Source organism: Oryctolagus cuniculus, chromosome 10, assembly GCF_964237555.1.
Source record: "Oryctolagus cuniculus chromosome 10, mOryCun1.1, whole genome shotgun sequence".
NCBI classification, from domain to species: domain Eukaryota; kingdom Metazoa; phylum Chordata; class Mammalia; order Lagomorpha; family Leporidae; genus Oryctolagus; species Oryctolagus cuniculus.
Window position 1 is genome coordinate 65276962 of NC_091441.1, and position 19349 is coordinate 65296310.

Consider the following 19349-nt stretch of genomic DNA (forward strand, 5'->3'; position numbering starts at 1 on the left):
CCACATCAATAAACGAGAACAATGACTGTCATGAAATTAGAACAAAAATAAAAAAGTAGATTAATTCTTTAGAGGAGGTATATATCAAACAGATCTAGTACCTCAGCTTTCTATGAAAAATTAGATTTCTGATTATTACTTGTTAGGCCTACGTGCTCTGTATGCCCTACAGTGCAAAGCAGGGACAGGGAAAGAGTTATCCATTCAAAAGCTTAATCAGGTTACAAATAATACATAAAGTGTGAATGTAGATTATTCTGTGAGTAGTGATTGACTTTGTGTTCCCTGGAAGAAAAATAATGATATGTAATTTAAATGAAAAATCTTGGAGCTATTTTGTGATTGTATATACTGTTCAGATACAGCTGGAAAAATAACTAAACAAGATTGCAAGGAATTTTAATTCTCTGAACAACAAGACATAAATGAAGTCTATTACAATAATCTTTAAAAGCAAGATGCTGCTATTTTTAAGAAAACGAAGGAGCCTGTGAGTTGCTGCCCAGGGATTCTCCCCAAGGCTGCTCCATGGTCATTCTCTGTAGTTCCTCACGTAGGCAACTTAGTCCGTGCTCTCCTGTCTGGTGAGCAGCACCCACCACACCATAAAGCCTCAGTTCTAAGCCCTCTCCTCCATGCCCAGACTTCAAGCAAGACTCTGCCCACATGAAACGAACAGGTGGGGACTTCACAACAGTCTTACAGAAAAATGAAAGATAAGTTTATTATGGTGCAAAAAATTATGAAATCCACGCAGACTTTTCATGAGATGCCTTTTCCATGAATTTTTGAAGACCCTCAGTTATGATCCTGGAGACCCCTTTGTCTGGGTTTCCAACACCTACGAATATCCTCCCTGTCCATCCATGCGGCCCTGTGGGAACCTTCCCAGATCTCCACTCCACAGTTACGCACGCGAGTTCTGTCCCTCACCTGTGGCACTCAAAAGTCACTTCTTATGTTGTCCACCATGGCCGTCTCCCTGTGGGATGAGAGCTTAATGTCCTAGTGCATCTCCAGCCCCTGCAGAGAGCTTTTTGAGCCAGGCAGGGCCTTCCTGAAGAATGGTTCCTTTGAAGACAGTGCCATGTGTGCAGGATTTCCCCAGCCCACACACGTTGCTGGGGCTGTCACGTTTCTACATCACGTATGCTTCTGTCCACTGGGGTGACCACTGCTCCATCTAGGGATATACTTCTGAGCAGGCAGCACCTTCTGCCTTTTCCTTCTCCTCCTCCTCCTCTCCTTCGTCACATGGGTTCTGAGGCATGAATAGAGGGCCTTCGAGCACCGTGTGCTCCTGGGTAAAGCCACAGACCCCATCCCCAGCTGTTAGATCTCGCCACCATCATCACCCTTGAGATCATCAGGACTGACCTCACTGTACCCTTTTTCTCAAGGAGCCAGAGGTCCTGCCGTCCAGGTCCTTGTTCCCCCTCACTCTTCCCACCCTATGCAATCCCACCTCCGTCCTCTCCACTTCTTCTCTGTCCCTGGGACCCAGGTTGGCTGCTGGCAGATTGCACACACACCCAGCCATGCATGCCTGTCTGAGGGCACTCTTCCAACACCTCCCTTCTCTCGCTGATTTCCTGCACCTCAGCCCCCTCCTGCTGCCTCTGATCTTCCTGCTGCTTTTGTTCACTGGAACAATGAAGCCAACAGAGAAACCATGCCAGTGTCGTACTCCCAAACCAGCACTTCTACCCACTTGCGACCTGTGTGTCTGCCAGTGTGGTTTCCCAGCTGTCCCCTGTGTGAGGTACCTGCCCTCCACACCCAAGCAGTCCCTCAGTCCTTGAGCCACGGCCCACTCTGTCACCTCTTCAAGATCGTCTGTCTAGCAGGGATTCTTTGTCTCCATCATCAGCTTCTCTCTGTTAATAATGTCCTTAGCATCCGCATTCAAAGATGCTGTAGTTTCTCCCATCTTAAGACACACGTGCACACATGCATGCATGCACACACACACACACACACATGAGGTGGGGTGGGGTATCCCTGGACCCCACAATTCCTCCCTGGCTCCAGTGTGGGTGGCAAGTACCCAAGCATTTGGACCATCTTCTACCGCCTTCCCAGGCAGATTAGCAAGAATACCAGATTGGATGTAGAGTAGCCAGGACTTGAACCAGCACTCTGATACAGGATGCCAGCATCACAGGTGGCCACTTAACGCACTGCACAATAATGCTGGCCCCATCCTCATGGCTTTAAACACCATCATTTTGGAGATAACTCTAAAATAAATGTTTCAAACTCAAATGTCTCCCCCATGTATCTAACTGCCTACTTGATAATGCCTTTGGATGTTAGGATCTCAGAGCTAACTGGTCTAAAACCAGGCTCTCGATTCCCTGCTCACCTCTCCAGTCCTGCTCCTCCCCCACTCCCTGTGTTTCAGTAAGTGACAGTTTTGTCTCCCAGTGAAACCTGGATGGTTACACTGGCATGTTCTACCTCAGTTCATTGGCAGACACTGATGATTTAACTATCAAAATAGGTCTCAATTTGATCATGCCCTATCACCTCATTGCTATCATTGTGTTCTAGCCTTTCATGGTCTTGTGCCTGCATTGCTGCCCTAGCCTCATCACTAATGCACCTGTTCACACTGTGGCCCTTCAAGTCTGCTGCACACACACACACACACACAGCTGCCAGGAAGATCCTGCTAAATAGAAGCCAGATCACATGGCTGCCCTACTGAGAATCCTCCCATTGCTCGCATCTCGGGCAGAGAAAAAGCAGAGCCTCTGCAGAGGATCCCCCTGCCCCTGCATCCCATCCATCGCTTTCCCCAGCTCACTCCACTCCAGTCACACTAGGCATTCCAGCCTCATCTTGTACCTCTTCATTTGTAGTTCCGTTGTCTAGGATTTCCTCCCTGGCCTCTCTCACTCCCTTTCCCCTTGCAGATCTCTGCACAGGGTTACTGTTTCAAGAGCTCCTTCTGATTTAGCCATGGACCCACCAGTGCCATCCATCCTTATCCCATTTGCTAGAAGTTTCTCTGCAGCCAGCCTAGCACATGGGACCAGTTACCCTTCTGCCTGCAGTATGTGTTTATGTTTGTACCTCTTTCCCCACAGAAGCTAAGTTCCACAGGGACAGAGGTTTCTGTTGTGCCCACCTGCTTACGGCTGTTTTCCTAGAGACGTGCCGTGTAGTGCATGGCCCCCTGTCCTGTGCTCAGTAGACTGGTGCGGAACGTGGGAAGAATATTGTGGGTGTTTTGTTCTAGGTTCTGGGACAGCCTAGACACCTTGGACACAGCCTAGGCCATCTAGGACACATTACTGTGCAGAGGTTCTGGGTAGCCAGGCTGTCCCCTCAGCCCTTCCCCTCCCCAGGTGGGAACCCTCCCAGCACTGTGGGCAGCTGCATTCAGTTGCTGCCACCGTCAGCCATGGCCTCCACTGCCTTATGGGCTTGAAAGCTCGGGGCTTCTGGGAAAATCGCTGCCGCTAGTTCAGTAGTTACAACTGGGTCCAGACTTCAAGCCAGTGGCTGAGTACATCATGTTCTCAGCTGGGCTTGCTGCTGTTATTTAATTTAACACTGAGGACTGGGCCAAAACAGACTGTTTCTTGCCAAGCTGAAAACCAAACAAGTAATGCATTCGATAACTATTCCCTTTCTTTTGGGATTTTTGTTTCTTTGCACTGATGTTGTATCTAAAACCTTCAATGATACAGGTAGACTGGAAAGCCACCCTGTTTTATTTTCTTGGTCGTTTAACAAAAATAACCAGCACTGTCACTTGGAGTTGGTGGAGTGGGTGCCTGTGAGGACGGTGCCCTGTAATGGTAGCAGCCACTTGTCTCTCTGTAATCCAGCATACTCTTCCTTTTAGTGAGTACGAACAAGCCTAGGTAAATCCCACTGTGAAATGCACACATTTAAGCTTATTCTCTTTAAAAAGAACTAATTGCTCTCAAGCAGAGAAAAAATTACCTTTCCATGAAGAATTAAACTTGTATTAAAAAGAATAAAAGTGTATATCATTAGAAACCTGGCAAGAAAATAACAAGACAGAGAGGCAAGTATTAAAAAACAACTCTTTTGCCAAGCAGTTTGCAAATTGCACCATTATATTCATAGATTTGGGTGAGGAATACAGAAAGCACTCCGTTACAACCATATTCTGTCACCAGTGATCCTCTGACCCGGGCTGACTGACAACTCATAGCCAAGCCACATGTTTCCCAAGAAAGGAGGTGCAGGGAAGAGCATTCTGTCTAAGGAGAACCTAACTCATTTCAGGGAGAACTAGAGGGGCCAGCTCCACCAGGAAGACAGGCACTGTCCGTTCCACTGGGGGACCTGGAGCCAGTGGTACCCACTTGTCAGATTTTCCAAGGGCAGTGCCAGTTTCATCCCGATTTCTTGTCCATGCTGATGCTTCTCCAGTACAGTCCCAAACCCCTGACTCTGCCAAAAGGCCACCCTCCCACCCTTTTAGCATCCCTGTCCCATTTTTCAAAATTGCTACCCTTATCACATTGCATCTCTGTCGTGTAGAGATAGACCGTCTCTTTTTCTCAACCTGCGATGAGTTAAGTAAGAACTAAAGAATAATAATGCTAAGCTCATAGCAGCTGCATGACAATGTGCTTATCTACTTCCTAATAGGAAGAAAAGGCTGAGGGGCAACCAGCCACCTCTCCTTGGACCAGAGCAGAAGACAGAGTCATTAACAGCTCTCAGAGCCTCAGCAAAATGCTGAAGTAAAATAACCAACTGTTCGGTTAACAGAAGCAAACATATGACCAGCAACAGAACAAGCACCTCTCATTTACAATACTTGGATTATATCTATGTGATTTTTGTATTTTCATGTTTTATTGGAAAGGCAGAGAGTTAGAGATCTTCCATTCCTTGATTAACTCCTCAAATGTCTGTGACAGCCAGGGTTAGGCCAAACCAAAGCCAAGAGCGCAAAACTCAATCTGGGTCTCCCTCTTGGGTGACAGTCACCCAAATACGAGTCATCACCTACTGGCATACGAGCAAGAAACTAGACCAGGAGCACAGGAGTGGGGACTGAACTCAGGCACTTTGGTGTGACGTGCAGGCATCTCAGGCAACAGGCAACATCTTAACCACGATGCCAAATGCTTGCCATCATGGTTTTCTTTTTTTAATTTATTTTTTAGGCTGAATAAGTTTTTCTAAATATTGTCTTACTCAAGTGCTGCATTTATTGACCTAATTTAGTTAAAACAAACAAAAAACAACATAAGTCACTTTTTTTTACCATAAAAAGTTATTTTTTTATTTACGTAACCTTTTATAAAGTAGATTTCTATACATAGTAGGCTGAAAACTAAAACTGCTTTTCTTTGGAGCCAGTGGAAATATATTTTGGAAACTGGTAATCTATAACTAGTGAAATGAATGGGTTGGTTTTAAGTATGTTAACATTTGGAATAATGGAACAAATTTTATTTTGTTTTTTTAAAAATTACTTTTTAACAATTGGATACAAAATCAAAATGGAAAAGCATTGGATTTTTTCAGTGTCGTCCACTTAAAATGTTATTTTTTAAAATATAGATTGCTTTTTAATTTTACATTTTCACTCATCTAGTCACACACAATTTATCTTTAGATTTTTCTTAGAAATTTGTTTCATTCAATCCGACCACCTGATTGTATGTTCCAGTGGTATATTAGAGAGGTATATTTCAGATGTAATTGCCATTAAAATTATTAGCTTTAATGCCTTCGAGATTTAACTGGATTTCTGGCTGGCATTGTAGTACAGCAGGTTAAGCTGTCACCTGTGATGCCAGCATTCTGTATCAGCGGCAGTTCAAGTCCTGGCTGCTCCACTTCCAATCAAGCTGCCTGCTAATGCACTTGGGAAAGTAGGAGAAAATGGACCAAATGCTTGGGTCCCTGTCACCTACAAGGGACAACAGGATGAAGCTCCTGGCTTCTGCCTGGCCTAGCCCCAGCCATGTGCCTATTTTGGGTACATGAATCAGAGGATGGAACCAGAGGATGGAAGATCTCTCCTCTCCTCGTTTTTTTTCCCCCCTCCCCTCCCCTCCACTCCACTCCCCTTCTCTTCCCTTCTTTCCTCTCTCTCTCTCTTCTCTCTGTCTCTCTCCTCCCACTTCCAACCCTGTCCCTGTCACTCTCTATTTAACTCTGCCTTTCAAATAAATTAACAAATTAAAAAAATATGTAACTGGACAACTAGTTTGAAGGATATGTATTCAAACAAAATAGCATGATGTGTTGTTGAAGTCTTCAGAATTAAGAAGGCTCTGTCAAGGGAGATCCAGAGGGTTTTATTAGATAAGCTGCACTTTGGCTATCACAACCACTGTGGTCATGACTGTCACTCTGATTGGCAGGTGCATCTGTCCTGATCCTGACCAGTGTAGCCAGTCCATCTAACGGCCACAGCTATGTTCCCAGTCTCTTGTATCAAATCTTAAGATGAATGACTTTGGGAAAAAAGTGTTTGTGTGTTCCCAAAGGACATTCAGATGGAGAGTGATTGCTTCACGTTCCCTCTTTCTCAGGGGTGTCCCATTTAAGAATATGCCCAGCGTACAGTGCAGGGGACAGAGGCACAATGAAAGATCCGCTTGATGAGAATCAGGTGAGGCATGAGTGAAAAAGCCAGCGAGAGGATCGAAAGAGCTGGTCTGAACATTCCATCTTAATTCCGTTTTTACCAGCTGGAACACCAGAGAAATCCTAAGGCAAGGGCTTTGGATGTGAAATCCCTCCTTTCAGGATGCTCTGTCTCCCCAGGAAGGGGGTGATAATGGTTCAGAGGCTGAGCACCGTCGTGGCCAGATGTAAAAAGGCAGCACCCTCCAAGGAATGGATTCTGCTTAGTGAATTGCACATTTCATCCCTGATGTCTTTCATCCTGAACTCATTGAGCGGAGGAAATGGATATTCCGTCAGACGTGGCTTTGACATTCCATCACATTATGCCCTGAACAGGACAGGTGGTGTTTCAGACCCGTGCAGGCAGGAGGGCTGAAGCAGTAGCCGCCGCTGTGAGGCCCTGGTTATCTCATTTAAACAGATATTAAATGTGGGTACCGGTGGTGTGATCATCAGCTGCTTCCCACTTTGTGAATAAATTGCTTATAAGGAGTCTTTTGCCTACCAGATGTGACCTAGATTTAGATTTCCAGAGGCAGGGGGAAAAAAAGTCTCTATTGTGTTAAGAAACAATTGCTGGTAAAATGCATGGCAAATGAGCTTATCTCACTTTTCCAGGTGTTTGGACTAATATGTTATGGAATTACTGCTTCATTTATGAAAAATAATTGAGGAAAATGTTCCAGCAAATCAAATTTGGATAAAGGCTTAGGGATGGCTATTGTATTGTTAGCAAGTCTGCACACGGCAGAAAGAGCAGGAGCCAATAGAGATAATAAACATATAAGAGAAGAGTCTCTTATAAAAGGGTCAGGCAAGGGGGGTGCTCTCTAACTTGCATTGTGGTTTAGTGAAATACTGAAGAACAACACGAACAATTATACTCCTTTCAGTGTGTATGAAAGCTGTTTAAAAAACCAAAGCTTGTCCATCTGTTGCCTCTGATAAGTCTTATTACTCTGTTAAATACAGCAAAAAATTTTTAAAATGTGACATCTTTATTCTCTCTTACCCACTCTCCTTTTTCATTTCCTTTCATCTGCAGGAGCTGCCACTCCAAAACCAGTCCCAGAACCCGAGAAACAAACAGACCACACGGTTAAAATCGCTGGAGTCATTGCCGGCATCTTGCTGTTCGTCATTATATTTCTCGGAGTTGTATTGGTAATGAAGAAAAGGTGAGCTATTGCCAAAGATGTGCTGATGTCCCATTGATTGCCAGGCTGCTTCATGTGCATGAAAATATTTAGTTACTGAGTTGGCTTTGATGACCAAGACACATCTGTGACTGTGATTGGTAACATTTTTCATCACACAGCATTCAAGGTGGTGGGACAAAAATTTAGAGTAAGTGCCTGTGGTTTTGCATAAATATACAAAGCATATTAGGTCAGAGTAACAGAAGAAACATGTGTCTTCCCACAGGGAAAGCCATTGATTTCCCAGGAAATTGCTAGTACTTATTATTAACATACTCATATGTGATGTTCTCAAAGATAGGAGAACAAAAAGACTTTTCCTTCTCATTACAATGATAATGATGATGACAGAATTTAGTGAGCCAGTGTTATGCACAGGCCCCAGGTAAGGGTGGTTAATCAGCACAGTACCCCATGAGAAAAAGCATCTCAAAGACCACCCGACAGAAAAGCCCAGGGCATCCACACATATAAGGACAAGTCGCGGAGCAAGTCATATGTTGTAGATTGCGTTGTCTAGCCAAGAGGTTTATCTAGGGGGAGGAGAAAAACAGATCTGGTTACGATAAGTGGTCCTCGTCTCCCGTACTTGGAAAATATACAGTGTCTTGTTTCATGGCAACTTGCTTAATAATGAAGTCTTCCATTCATTTAGAAACTACCAGCATGAAAATATAGATGGCAAGGAGTGATAGAATAAGGCAGCCCGAACAGAGGGAACACATGGATCTTGTTCCTTTTCTGTATAATCTGGAAATGCTTGTGACCTAGAAGAAAGATCAGGACTGGTAGAAGGTGGAGGAGGTGGAGAAGGAAAGGTTGGCAAAGTGAGGCCTTGGAAGTCTTACCTGGTCATGGAAGGAGATTGCACGCAGCCCTGAAACCGACCGATGTCTTTAGGCAGTGACGTCTGATTTGCATCCTGGAAAGATTGCTGTGATGCTGGGGCGGAGCACAGTGATGAGGGAAGGGGCTGGAGTCAGCAAGACGAGCTGGATGAAGAGGGGAGCAACTTGAGGAGATTTTGCAGGTGAATTTTAGTAGCCATTGGGAGAGAGAAGGAATAATACAGGAAAAACCTGTTTCCTGTTCTGGGCAAATTAGTGGAGTTATTATTCACCAAAATGAGGATTGTAGGAACTAGAACATATGCAGATACTTTAAGTTCATGAAAAGATAAGTTTATTTTGCTCCAAAAAAAAAGCTTCTTAAATTCATGCTTAGTATTTTCATAACATGCACTTCTATGAGTGTGCATTTCCATCCCCCTACGCATGAATTTCAAAAATTTTTACACTAAAATAAACCATTTCATTCCATTTTCTATGAACTTTTTGAAGGCCCCTTCTATTTGGGGAGTAAAAGTAGAGAGTTCAGTTTTGCATGTTTTAAGTTCAGTATTCCCTTAACATTCAGTGGAGATGCTGGTGGGGAGGCGGAACAGTCTCTGTCATAGCCTGAAAGTCCTCAGCTTTTCTGGAGCCAAGGTCATGGTTTTGGCTCAGGTCACTCAAAGTTATTGTTAGAGTGAGAAGAAAGGATTTTGAGGCTGAAGATAAAGCCTTGAGAAACAGCACTATTTAAGGGGTGAGTTTGTGTTCCAAGTATATTTGCATGCATCACTCTTTTTCTTATTTCTGCCCTATTTCATGGTGTTTGTTCTAGTTCAGCCCCAGGACAAACTGTTGCTCTGTCGCAGCTGCACATGTCGTTAGTTCTGGGTTCCCATCATTTCAACATCATTTATTCCTTGTTAAATGTACTTTTCCTTTCTTCTCTCTTTTCCCCTATATTCTGATTTCTCTCTTCATTTTTAATTTTTTTCCTTTTCATTTTATTTCTCTGTACCTCTATTTTATTTACACTCTTTCTTTGGCTATGTATTTCTCTTATTTCCTCCACATTTGTTTCTCTTTTTTACTCCATATTTTTCTTTCCTTTTTCTTCCCCTTTTCATTCTCCCTCACCCTCATAAAATTTTTCTTGGATGTTCTCCATCTCAGTGTTTATGTAGATGTCTTATTTTGGGACCAGTGGCTTTCTTTTTCTTTCTTTATTGCCTATCTTTTTTTCTCTCCCCCTTCCTTCCTCCCTCCCTCCCTCCCTCCCTCTCTCTCTCTCTCTCTCTCTCTCTCTCTCTCTCTTTCTTTCTTTCTTTCTTTCTTTCTTTCTTTCTTTCTTTCTTTCTTGTATAAATCTAAGCAATAATAGATCCTTCCATGCCTGACTGTTCAAACTGAGCATTTCCTAAAGATCTATTTTAAATCCCAGGAGTGTGTTGCATTTCTGTGTCATCTGGTAAGTTCTCTGCAAGGAATCCTCAGAAACTACTGATCTACTTGCCCTGGTGACCTTTGCTAAGTGTGAACTAATCCTCCAAGGATCTATTTCTGCTGGATTAATTCATTATACTACCTGGTCTTCCAGGTAGTCACTGAGGTTGTGTTATAAATTATGCATTGGAAGTGACTGCCAACAATAACACATGGCCTTGAAAGAACTGTAGACTCAACACCAGGAAGTTACGTCAGATGTACCTGATTATTTTCTAGATAATAACCTTAAAAGGATTGTCTCCCCATCATGCAGCACTTTTGTATTTACTTTTTTCAGAAATACAGACTCTTCTCTCCATAAAGTACATTATAGATCATGCTTATAACACAAAACTTGTTATAAAATTTAGACCTGAACAGTCATGGGGCACAAAGTTTCCTGTTTAATAGCAATTCTTAAAACTTCGAATTGTTCATGGTTTTCCTCCAGAATTCAATAGTATGTTTTTAAAGTCATCTTTTTAAACAGAATAGTTAAAGCCTGATATTAATCATAGATAAGTTGCTGGAGCGTTATTGATGAGGAGCAAGCATGTTTCATTATTTAAACCTCCCAGTAGCTCTTCCAAAGACTCTCTTTGTTCAGTCAAGCCCAGAAATATGTGAGGGTGAGCACTTGATCTTTCAGCCACACATTTCCCACTGTCACACAGGAGGTTCTCAGTTGAAAAGAAGAAGCTGCCGTGGAAAAAAAGCACTGAGAGAAAGGAAAGGATAGGAGCTGCCTCGGGTGTGCGTTTCTGTATTCGGTTAGTCATTTCTGCTACCAGAACCTAAAACCCTGAAACTCCGCGCTCCTTCCTGGCTGGGCTACTTGGCCTGCTTCCTCTCTTCCCATGGTACTCTGATTCAGCTAACTCGGGCACAGGCCCATGGTCAGAAAGACAGGCTGAGCCCAGGAGAAAGTGTGGGTGCAACAAATCCATCCCTGTTTGTGGAAGTCTCTCCTGCTGTGCAGGTGCCAGTAGGTATCCTCTGTGCTTGTCCGCGTATCAAGCCAGCCCACCAGAGGTCTGAGGTGAGGGCACAACTCACTCAGGCTCTACAGGACAGCCAGACATTGTACTACAAGACACTCTCAATTATCCGCTTCGCTGAGGCTGTGTTGCCTTCTGAAAGACTGATAGTTGCGGAAGGTGGGCCTCTGTAGAAAATATAAAAACTGCGTACCTCATGCTAACTCACAGAATTCATTGTAGGAAAGAAGGGCTCAATCTGAGATGACCATCAGAGTGTTTTGGCTCCAATGTCTAATCCTATCACCAATCCATGCCTAGTTGATCCTGGACTAGTATAATATGAAACCTTTTCTTTAAAAACTTCTATAAAAAACCTATATACATACTTACTCGTTCGGTAAGAGAAACAATTTCTTCTTTGGAAAAGCTTCCCTTTCTCATAAGTGTGTTCTTTTGATGGTGTCGCATTTGGGTACAGCAAATTTTAATAAAGAAGGTGAGGTCAGTGTCTACAAAATCAAAAGTTTCACACAAAACCCCTTGGCAGTATATTCTCAAAATTAAGAAACAGTAGCTTGAGTTGGATATACTTACTTTTTACCATATTATATCTCTATATATTTAGATATATTTGTATAAATGAAAATAACTGCATTTTTCAACATTTTATATAAGGAATACTTTATCTCAATAACAGGTTTGACAGGATTTAGTACATAAGTACCATCAATTTCACTGTGATTAATTGCATTTGCTATTGTTCCTAAAATTGCTATAGATCTTTCAGAAGCTTCAGAACATTTGTATTAATTACAATAATAGCTGTTGTGGCACATAAAAATCACAGAAGTTGTGACTATCTGAAAATAATTAAAGGCATATGCTTTCTTGGGCAAAATAGCAAATGGTAGCTATTCTATTACATTAACACTTGTTATAGGTAAATATACATATTCTAATCCTGAAACACCATGCCTCAACCTCCTTTCCATAACATATTTTTAACGGATGTACATTTTGTAAATGCAGCACATGGTATTAAATGTTTAGCATCCTTTCTATTATATTTGAACAATACTAGTACTAGCAAGAAGAAAATTGCAATAAAAATAGGAAATATTTCTGCAGATTTCATGAAAAGGAAAAGATAAGAGGGAAAATGTGATGAAAGCCCTAGTTTCAAAGAGATGCCTGCCGTGCATGGCCGGAGGCAAGTTGGCGTGGACCACAGTTCCTCTGTGCTACCTGTTTCCATATGAGATGGGATTTTTTCCCCCATTATAGTTAAGTGTGACTTGCATGTGGAGAACATCTTAAGTCTGGGAGCCTTATTCAAAGTTCAGTTTCAAAATCACATCTTCTGAAACTACATGGAAAAAGACAGATGTACACCTTTCATTGTGATTATTATTTAAAATGTATCCTGAAAATGCAGTCATAGAAATAAGAACCAAATGCTGATACGTTCCAGCCTTGCACATGCTTTAGCATGTTTGCAACAGAGTCTGCGTGTACTCAGACATGTACAAACACACCATCCCAGGCTGTCCATTATGGTCACTGAGTAGACTTGTGGAACAAGGATCAGCTGGACCAACTGGACTTTGTAAAGGCCACTTCTAGCCTGCACTTAAAGGGGTTACTCTAATAGATCCTATATTAACTCCTATTTTTGAACTCAGTTTAACTGTTTACTGAACTACATTCTCTTAGGGATTCTTTGGGAGTGCTTTATAAACATTTTTAAAAGGAGGGTGGATACGGTAGACATGAGTTCTTCATCGTCTAGGAGGAAAGTGTGAGACAAATATTGAACGACATTGCCTGCAGCCTTACCAACCTGGGTCCGCAGCCCGGCTATCTCCTTTCTAGCAGTAGAAGGTTAGTTAAATGAGGTATTTCACCTCTGAACCAGTTTGCCTATGTGGTATGCAATGATGCTGATGTGCACTTCGTTGGAGAAGCCCAAGGATTATATGGAAAATGTAGGTACATAGTTGGTGCTTTGCACATAATAACTTAAGGATCAAGAAGTTCAGGAACTGGTTCTTGGCAGCTACGTAGTCCATGGCAGAGCCTGGGCTAAGTCCAAATATATCTAATCTACCTTTTTTTTTTATTAAAGTTCATTTATTTTTGTTTACTTGAAAACCAGAGCAACACACACACACAAACTCAGAGAGAGAAAGACAGAGAGAGAGAGAGAGAGAGATCCCATCCCCTGGTTCTCTCCCCCATTGTCCGCAACAGCAAGGCTATGGTAGGCCAAAGCCAGGAGCCAGAAACTCCATTGAGGTCTCCTCTGTGAGTGACAAGAACTGAAGTAAATAGGGCCACCCTCCGCTACCTCCCAGGGGGATTAGCAGGAAGCTGGAGAAGAAGCAACAGTGCGACTCCAGCCCAGTACCTTCCATATGGGATGCAGGTGCTGAAATGGTGACCTACCTCCGGGTACCACAGTGTCTGTTTCTCACCCGCATGCTGCTCACCCACACCACCACACTGGCTCTTAGGAGCAAAATGCAATCAGGCATCTTGTTCTGCAAATCTCACATCCTCTTTCTGCTCATTCTTTGGAAACACAGTGCTATCATCAGCTTGTTAGGGTTGACCATTGCTGTAGGTCCACAGATATTTGAAGACCTCCACAGGCATTGATCCTCTTTCTGAGCCATGACTGGAGACAAAATCCTTTCAGACACGTGAATTTTGTGTCATCTGTGGATCCCTTAGCTTTCTTCTGAGAACTCACAGTACTTAGGGTGCCGTGTCCTTCTGTCTGGCTTAGTGAATAAGAAAAATGTAAGTGTTACAGTAAGTGTGGAGTGAGGGCGTCTTCCCTGCACCCCTTCTTCCTGGGAGGCTAGTGCTCCATGTCTGGGAGTTGCTGAGGTGAGAATGGGGGATTCTGGAGCAGACAGCCAAGCATATCTCCTGGTTCTTTGGCTCACGGTTATATGGCCACAGGCAAGCCACCTCGCTCTGTGTCCCTAGGATTCCCCCAGCTAGACCAAAGGCATCATAATACTTCTTGCCTCATAAAAATATTATGAGAAGAAAACTAGTTGTCGCCTTTTAAAGCACTGACTTCAAAATGTAGGGGCTGCCTTCATCGTGTGCGTGACCCACGAGTCCAAGAGCTATCGCTGCCTCTCTGTATTCAGTGCCCTTAGTCTGCCTCCCACAGAGGCTTGGTCTCTGGAAGCAGAGAAAGGATGAGGACAGGAGTGGCCCTTTCTTAAGAGGAGCTCTCCCCACTTTGCCAGTGGAGATCACCAGTCCTTTGCACCCAAGGACACGCAAGGTGGGTCTTTCATTACAGTGATACCTTGGACAAAGCTGCCTGCAATGAGATAGCTGATTGTCGCCTCAGACTAAGGCCAAGCCTGTTGGATGTGCTACAGTTAAAAGTGTAAAGTACAGTCCGTTCTTCAGGCTTGCTCACCCTCTAGTCTTCCTATGCAGAGATTCTTTCTTAGCCAGGGGAGGGCTGGATTTTGGGAAACATAACCTGCAGAGGAGTGAATCAAAGGTGCTGAGAACTCAGTAGCACTGAGCTTGGGGAGCATCCTCAAAGCCCCAGATGCTTCTGGATGGGCATGTGTCGCTCCCCCTCTTCGTGGAGGAACGACACAGGACCCTGCGCTGTTCTTTTGTCTGCTCAGCCCTTCCCGGGTTAACTGCTGGTTCTTCCCGGGTTGGCTACCGTCCCTTCCACCTCCGTGGAAGGGCGGTTCCCCCTGCCACTTTCCCCACTTCCGCGGGGGAGCGGCACACCGCCGGCTGGCGCTCTCGGGGGCTGCACAGGTGTTATTCAGATAGATGTTCCTGGTGCATGTTGTCTCTCTCCTCCTTTATAGTCCTCTTCCACCAATCCCAACTCTGCTACCCACACGCCGAGTACGCTGCTCTCCTCCAATCAGGATCAGCTCCTGCTGTTTATTGGTTGAACTGGAGGCAGCTGTGTAGAAGCTGTTTGCTCCTCTCCCAGCGCCATATTGTGGGAGAGCAGATGCATAGAATAAGTCTTAATTCCAGTAACTTAGTCTAGTCTGAGTTGCTCCCCACAGGCATGGCCTTGGCACTAAACACATAATTTGGGGATCAAAATCTGTCCAACCAGATCAGCAGGGTGGCAAATGGTCTGCTCCCTGGGGTAGGAGGACAGGGACAGCATTCTTCTCTCATGGTGTATAAAGCCCTTGCTTGCATCTGCGTGGAACTCAGAGCTGTCTTTATTCTGCTCCTCCCACTGCCACCCTTACAACAGGTCAGGATCAGCCCCTGAACCTGCTGGATCATGGGCCCCCTGGTTACCATGTGTCCAGGCTCTAGCCATGAGCTTGTAGCACATGTACCAGGACTGAGGGCTGTCTCAGGGCACATTTGTCCTCCTGGTTACTAATTTCATTGCCATCACTTTCCAACACAGCTGATTTTTATTCTCTAACCATTAGCTTAGCTTATGAAAACTTCTTTCTGTGACTCCTAACCTCTGAAGCCCAAGCCATCAGGTTCCCATGGGTGACAAGGGAGGGATGCATGTGTACCACTAAAGCTGGTGGTTCTTCACGACCAGTGCCTCCAGATGTCACGTGTTGACACCCAGCACAGTCCCACCAGTCTCTTCCTGGCCCTTATGGGGTGTGTCTCTCTATTCCTGATGACCTGGCTTCCCCGTCTAGTTTGTAGAATGGGGAATACCATGACCATGAAAACCGATGGTATTTTGCTTTACAGTAGTTGTTTAAACCTTAGTGAGATGGGGAATTCAACCTTATAGATATCACTTCTCCAATTATTTCTAGTTTCTTTTTTCATATTTAAAAAGTCAAGCAGTAGTGGAAACCATGAAGGGACTTCAGAGGGTTCATGGAAAATGCACATCATGAAAAAACTGCATGAGTCCAGAAAACAGCTTGCTCCAGAATGCAGTTTTCTTGTGTTTCCATTTTTCTACAATACCCATTTGCTTAGAGTATAGGGCAACAAAATACTATAATTTCTAGTCTGACTTTTGAGGGCAAGATTCATAATCCATCTTTATCTAGCATAGATCCTAATTTCTTTTTAAAGGGGAAGAGGGTTATATGTGGAATATTTAATTTAGATTCATTTCTAGAAGATTACATAAAATTAAATTTTAAAAGGGATAAAGAGGAGCTATTGTGTTAATTAGAAGGGGGATGGTTTGTTTGCTTTTGTGTTTCTGGACAAGTGTCAGCATCAGGAGATGCAATTATGTATTAAATGATAAATTCACATGAATATGAAAGGCATGTTTTGGCCAGTGTCGGCACAGAGCGTGTTTTTAAAGAGAATGATGGCTCACTGGATCTGTTGGGAGAAGTTTCTGTCAGTGCCATTTTCATTTATCCCATTACCTTATTGGCACAGCTGTGGAGTGACTAAAGTGAAGCTATTTTTATGGATTTTACTGCAACAAGTAAAAATCGACTCATTCATTAAATTCCAACATACCCTGCTTTCTTTGTAAAAACAAAACAAAACATTGACAAAAATGCAGCCCAGGTTATCCTATCTAAGAATGGCCTTTTTATCTCTCCCGCACACTCACAGGCATGAATACAACTCTCCAGTGTTAATTACTTTCCTGCAGTGACTTAGGCAGCATGTGCTGGTACCTCAGTTTCCACGTGGACACCTGGGGTCTGGTGCTTTCCTTACGCCTCCCCTCTTTACAGTGCCTGCAGTACACTCTCCTTGTGTTCACACTCTGGAATGATTCAGGGTTGTTCTTTTAAAATAGCTTTTCATCACTATAACAAAGTGCCTGGTACACACTACTTGAAAAGAAGTTTTCTTTAATGCAGTTTTGGCCATTCTGAGTCCAAGATCAGGCAGCCCCATGGGGTTTAGCTACTGGGGTGGCAGGTAGTGGCATGCCACGGGGGGAGCATATGGAGTTGGTGGTGGGAGGGAGTGTGGGTGTGTGTGGAAGAGCTTACACAAACGAGAAGTCAAGAAGTCAGAGAGTCTGGGTCCTACAGTCTTCTAAAGGGATAGCCCCAGTGACCTAAAGAGCCCCTCCCCCCCAACTAGGACTCTCCTTAGAGGTTCCAGGACATCTCAGTGTCAACACCCAGCAATGGCACCACACTGTAATCTTGGACTTTTGAAGGACCCCCTGCCAATGTCATAACCATGTCAGTTACCATCTGCCCTTTCTGTGAGATGGTCCTTTATGATCATCTACACCCCACTCACACTTCTAAGCAAAGTGCTTTGCCTTAGTAGACATGAAGTATACCTAATCAGTAATGAAAAAAAGTACTTGTTTTAAACTCGTGTATTTGTTTACTTTGTAATTTTAGATTAGTTTATTTGAAAGGCAGAGGAGGGAGAGAAGAGGGAAGGGGAGGGGAGGGAGAGGGAGGGGAGGAGAGGAGACTGCTTCCATTCACTGGTTCACTCCCTAATGCACACAGCAGCTGGCACTGGGCCAGCCAGATCTGTGCCAGGAACCTGAACTTGCTGCAGTACTCCCTCATGGGTGGCAGTGACCCAAGCTCTTGAGCCATCAGCTGCTGCCTCTCAGGCTGAGCATTAGAAGGAAGCTGGACTCAGGAGTAGTGGACCTGGGACTTGAACACAGACACTCTAGTATGAGATGCAGGCGTCTCAAGGGACATCTTAACTGCTATGACAAACTCCCCTAACCCCCTAAAAGAGCCTTTCACCACAACACTAAATCTTGAATTCTTTTTGCTTTTTTTTTAATTTTTGGAGATATATGTTTTATAATCTTTTGGTAATTTTTCTGAAATATAGATGTTCTAGTAGACAGAGTCCCTACTTCGAATAATTTTTTTTTGACAGGCAGAGTGAACAGTGAGAGAGAGAGAGAGACAGAGAGAAAGGTCTTCCTTTTTTCCATTGGTTCACCCCCGAATGGCCGCTGCAGCCTGCGTACTGCGTCGATCCGAAGCCAGGAGCCAGGTGCTTCTCCTGGTCTCCCATGGGGTGCAGGACCCAAGCACTTGGGCCATCCTCCACTGCCTTCCCGGGCCACAGCAGAGAGCTGGACTGGAAGAGGAGCAACCGGGACAGAATCCAGCGCCCCGACCAGGACTAGAACCCGGTGTGCCGGCGCCGCAAGGTGGAGGATTAGCTTGTTGAGCCACGGTGCCGGCCCACTTGGAATGTTTTGAATTTTTTTTAAAAAAATTGAATAATAGTTCTCTAGGTTTTTAATTTAATATATTAAAACAGCTGACATGAATATATTTAAGTTCAAATACAGCTTAATTAAATGAAAAATAGGCTCAGCACTGTTCTTCAAAGTATCAGTTATTTCCAAGCCAGTATTGAAATATTTCTATAAATTCAAGAGGACTTTAAAAACTGTGGAAAAATGGAATTTAAAAAACGTTTATCTTGATGCATGATCACTTTGAAATATACACATTTTTCATAATATGCATTTTCCTTAAACTTTTTGACGACCTCTGATGGTATACTGCATTGCCATTTTTTTTCCTGTCACCATCAGTTTAGATTAAAATGTCTTCTATTCAGAAAGAGAGTAAGCAGCCTCAGGATCGGGTTTTCAAGTCTCGCGTGCAGTGCGTTTACAGTGGGGATGTCCAGACTCCATCTCTAGCAGCGATGCCGGAGCTCTTGGGTTCGTTCACAACTTCTCCTTCCCAGCGTTGCCCTGCTGTTGCACACAGCTCTCCTACCACCACGTCTGCGTGTGGTATGGTCCCTTGAGTGTATTTGATAAGAATCTGGAATAAACGTTCATTTGTTACCCCATGTCAGAAAGAAAACTTTAATAGAAACAAAATCGGGGGGCGGGGGAAAGCCATTTGCTGAAGTGCTCAGTTTAAGTGCCTAGTTGTCAGGAGCTATCAAAATGTCTTTATCCTTTTACCTGATTTGTCTGAAAGCCTAAATTGTGGATTTGGAGTCAGCTATCTGTAGTTGAAGAAATTGGCCACGCCTCAAATTAGGCTGTCAATGTCTAATTCTTAAGTATAATCTTAACCTTTACTGAAAGAGGGAAGAAGAAAAACCTCAGAAATATATTAAGATCTCCAAAAGAAGGTGGTGATGTAGCCTTCACGGAACATCTTAACCCTGCAGCCGTCAGCCCAGAGGAGCATTCCTGCCTTAGGGGACTCCTGGAAATGCCTAAGGGTGTCTTCACTGAGAATTGCTTAATTGTAATCGCAGTCTTTGATTGTGGTTTTGTA

The 19349-nt window shown here is 43.8% G+C and overlaps 1 protein-coding gene across 5 annotated transcripts in view; it reads left to right on the forward strand.

Annotated features, from left to right (window-relative positions):
- The window catches only part of PTPRM (protein tyrosine phosphatase receptor type M), an 869082-nt gene that overhangs the window by 579704 nt on the left and 270029 nt on the right, over nt 1-19349 (forward strand). For all 5 annotated transcript variants that reach the window (XM_008261054.4, XM_008261055.4, XM_051852140.2 and 2 more), the window contains one exon: nt 7682-7814. In XM_008261054.4, coding sequence (XP_008259276.1) covers nt 7682-7814 — 133 coding nt within the window. The remainder of the gene's footprint in view (nt 1-7681; nt 7815-19349) is intronic.